Source organism: Azolla caroliniana, unplaced genomic scaffold (genome assembly GCF_043228905.1).
Source record: "Azolla caroliniana isolate FFs.n. ecotype wild unplaced genomic scaffold, voAzoCaro1.0.p SCAF_14, whole genome shotgun sequence".
In the NCBI taxonomy this organism is placed as follows: domain Eukaryota; kingdom Viridiplantae; phylum Streptophyta; class Polypodiopsida; order Salviniales; family Salviniaceae; genus Azolla; species Azolla caroliniana.
This window is the reverse complement of record NW_028230449.1, coordinates 2,129,381-2,132,828: the sequence shown is the minus strand read 5'-3', so window position 1 is coordinate 2,132,828 and position 3,448 is coordinate 2,129,381. Positions and strand designations below refer to the sequence as shown.

At 37.2% G+C, this 3,448-nt stretch overlaps 1 protein-coding gene across 1 annotated transcript; it reads left to right on the top strand.

Moving 5' to 3' along the window:
* Nucleotides 1-316: 316 nt before the first annotated feature.
* LOC147855148 (uncharacterized) lies at nucleotides 317-856 on the top strand. The gene is made up of 2 exons (XM_087330595.1): nucleotides 317-414; nucleotides 501-856. Exons 1-2 carry the CDS (start codon nucleotides 351-353, stop codon nucleotides 854-856), a joined length of 420 nt encoding a protein of 139 aa, XP_087186721.1. The 5' UTR covers nucleotides 317-350.
* Nucleotides 857-3,448: the final 2,592 nt, after the last annotated feature.

The following is a 3,448-nucleotide window of genomic DNA, read 5'->3' as shown; positions in this document are numbered from 1 at the left end:
GTCATGGTGTAGAGAATCATGCTTGGTAAGGTTTATGCAAAGACTAATTCGATTTTGGTTGCATTTCAAGTCTTGTCACTTTGTGTAACTAAAACTTGAGTCTTTCCTTTTGTCATGTATAGTATCAAAACCAACGTTAATAGAGGACCAACCTTTCGGTTTGTTAATGCATTGAACACATATATGTTGGTTATTATGATAAAATAAAGAAGCAAAGGATTAAGGAATATTCGAACGAGGTTAGAGGTTCAAATCTGTTGGTGTACCCAATAGTTATGCGGAAATTGAGACATGTCACAATGACTGAACGTGGCATAGTCAATCCTTACCAGAAGCCTCATTGACTCATCATGTGCCTTATCGAAATGTTCTCTAACGAAGGAGATTGGATTTTAGATTTGTTTTCTGGAATGGGTATGTTTTTAGACTTTTCTCAACAAAAGTATAAACTTATTGGTAACTATCTTATTGAAGTTGTAATCTTATTATTTTGGTGATAGGTATGACATATGCATGTGCTTTGAAACTGTTTCGAAATATTGTTGCATTGGAGAAGGATGAGGAGCAAGTATGTTTCATAAACATGCAGATTAAAGCCTTATGGGAGTGCCCAGATCAAGATGAGGAGGTATGGGCAAAACATATCACGGATATGGAACGGTTTCGAGCTGCCTCTCGTGAGCCTATTCCTTCCTTGGTTGGTGAACCTAGGGAACTTACAGAACTAGATGATGACCTTCTGGAGGACCCCATTGTAGCCAACCTATCTAGAGTGGATGTTGATGCACAAAATTTTGAGGATAGTTCTCAAAAGGAAGATGAAGAGAATGATGAAGATAACCTTATAGCCATGTAAAGAGTTTTGTATTTTATCAAAAACATTGTAATTAAATTTTTGTTCTCTGTAATCTAAGTTTAATTCCATGTTTATATTGTTTCTTTAGATATGACTACCGATGTTTATATTGTTTCTTTAATTGTTTATATTGTTACATTTGTGTTGTTGCTATCGACGTACATGTTTTAATACTTGAGGTACCTGTTTTAATCGATGTTATAACATTACTAAGCTTTACTACGTTACATGTTATAATCGACGTACATTTTATAATTGTTTTAATCTAAGATTCACTTTTGATCATCGAGTTTGTTCTACATTGTGTGCCCACCTTACTTTTGGGTGTGACCATAATGAGTGTCCAGGTGTATCCATTATATGATATGTGTGTGTGGGTGTCCTCTTTCATGGGTGTGTATTGGGGAAACTCTAGATGATATTTAACATGGAAATTATGTCCATAGTGTCCATATGTTTGATTTGCTTCTTTCTTACTAACATTAGGGTAAGGTATTATATCGGGCAACATTCACTAAGTATTCGAGTGCAAAATACATAATCATTAACATTTACTATAGTTATGACTTCCATTTCTCGTCCCTACACCTCCGCACGATGGTTAAACCTGGATACAAATGTTGATTCAAATGTTCATAGTCTGTAATTTAACTACATTTTATATCCAAAGATCATGATTTTCTCAACATTGATACCAACTTTGCATATTGCATAATACAATTTTTACTTTGAAACTTGTTAAATATTAACAATTCTGCAAATTCTAAACAATTTGATGAACATGGTGTAACAAGTTTCTATATATATCATAGATTTGCATAATTATAAAAGAAATCTAAAAGTAGAATGTGCGATCCTTCCACTTCTGAACGCGAACATGATTATCTATGTAATGTTCTAAGTAATTGTCGGGGTCGGCAACATTCCATCTCCCACCACAATCGTCTCGATAGAACGACTTACTGATTAAGACGTTCGACTCATTGTGTCGGTCAACAAAGACAACACAATAATTTGGCACACCCGGTTACATTTGTTATCAGCAGAGAACAAGGGGAATAGATGTCCAATCGACCTAATACAGACCAGCCTGCATGAAGCAAAAGACCACGCATGAGATCGGAGAGCCGACGTGCAAAGAAAGGTAATTCCACTAATTTGGAGTCGTCGAACTAATTCAACAAGAAGCTAAAGGGGAATTAATAGAGGTTCCCGATTCAACACTAATGGTAGTTCAGATGAGGAGTCATTCGACCATTCCAGTTACTTCACAAACTTAGGACAAGTTTTTCAAGAGGATACAATGATGTATCCCTATTCTGAGTACAATTATGAAGCCGATGCGGAAGTGCACATACGTGTTTTCCTTGTGACATGGCAAGCTAACCATGTATCCCAGAGATTGTCAAAAGTGGATGCCGACAAATCCAAGATCGCGAAATTTGGATTGTCACTAGATGGACAATCAGCAAATTGGTATTCATAGCATGAGGAAGGTGAGTTTGAATCATTTAAACAATTAACTAGTAAGTTTATCAGGCTGTTTCACCGACAAGTTCCAAAAAGAGAACTCATGAGCCAGTTTTATGCGGCTTGCCAAGAAGTTCATGAGACCATTCCACAATTTATTATTAGGTTTTAAAACCTTTGGCAACAATTAGCACGACCTCTTCCTGAGGAAGAAGTCAAGGACACTTTCTTATCGGCACTCCGAGAGCCGCTTCGGATGACACTAGTTGTGTTTGATTTTAAGGATCAATCCCTCGAACAGGTGATTGACAAAGCGCTTGTACTAGATAAAACCCAAACAAGTAATAATATGCCCATTACATCATTACAGAAATCTTTACCAACTTCGGAAGAATTAAGGTTCCGACAAGCTATTCAAGGCAGGACATGTTTGGATCTCAGGCATTCTACAATAGAATGCACATTACGCACGCACTGTCCAATTTGTCATTCAAAGGCGCATACAATCAATCAATGCTAATATAATCTTCTTAATAAGGCCGTGGCTCTAGTAAGACAAATACAACCACATGAAGACCACATGGAAGATACGAATCAACAACACCGGTTTCGAGATGATGATCGGCCGCGATATGAGGACCATTATTGGTTAGATCGGAATTAGCGATATGACTATCGAAGGGATGATCACTACGGTGATTATCAAAGAGACAATAACCGTAAAAATGATTATAGGAGGGATAGTCGTCACCCATATGAGCGTGATTACTCACCATGACATGATAGACATGATCAACGTTCTTATAAAGGTCATTGACATCACGATGACATGCGGTTATATGACTAAAGGAGAGATGATGACAATCGACAAACAAATCATCGATTCAATGACGAACGTTGAGACGACAATAGGCAACCCAAGGCGTCTCGACAATTTTAGTATAATTCTAAAAACCAACACGAGCTAGAGACACAAGATGTTCAACAATTACGTTATGAGAATGGCGAAGCCAATGGGCCAACATAACCTAATTGCTATTTCTGTAGAAAAGATGGGCACTATGCAAATCAATGTTCAACCAAGGAAAAAGGGAAGGCTCCAACGGTAAATATGGTAACCGT

Excerpts from the sequence above, each read along its gene's own strand:
- LOC147855148 (XM_087330595.1), top strand. The coding sequence starts at position 351 with ATGTGCCTTATCGAAATGTTCTCTAACGAAGGAGATTGGATTTTAGAT. Across the intron at positions 415-500 it reads AGATTTGTTTTCTGGAATGG|GTATGACATATGCATGTGCT; the intron begins GTATGTTTTTAG and ends TTTTGGTGATAG.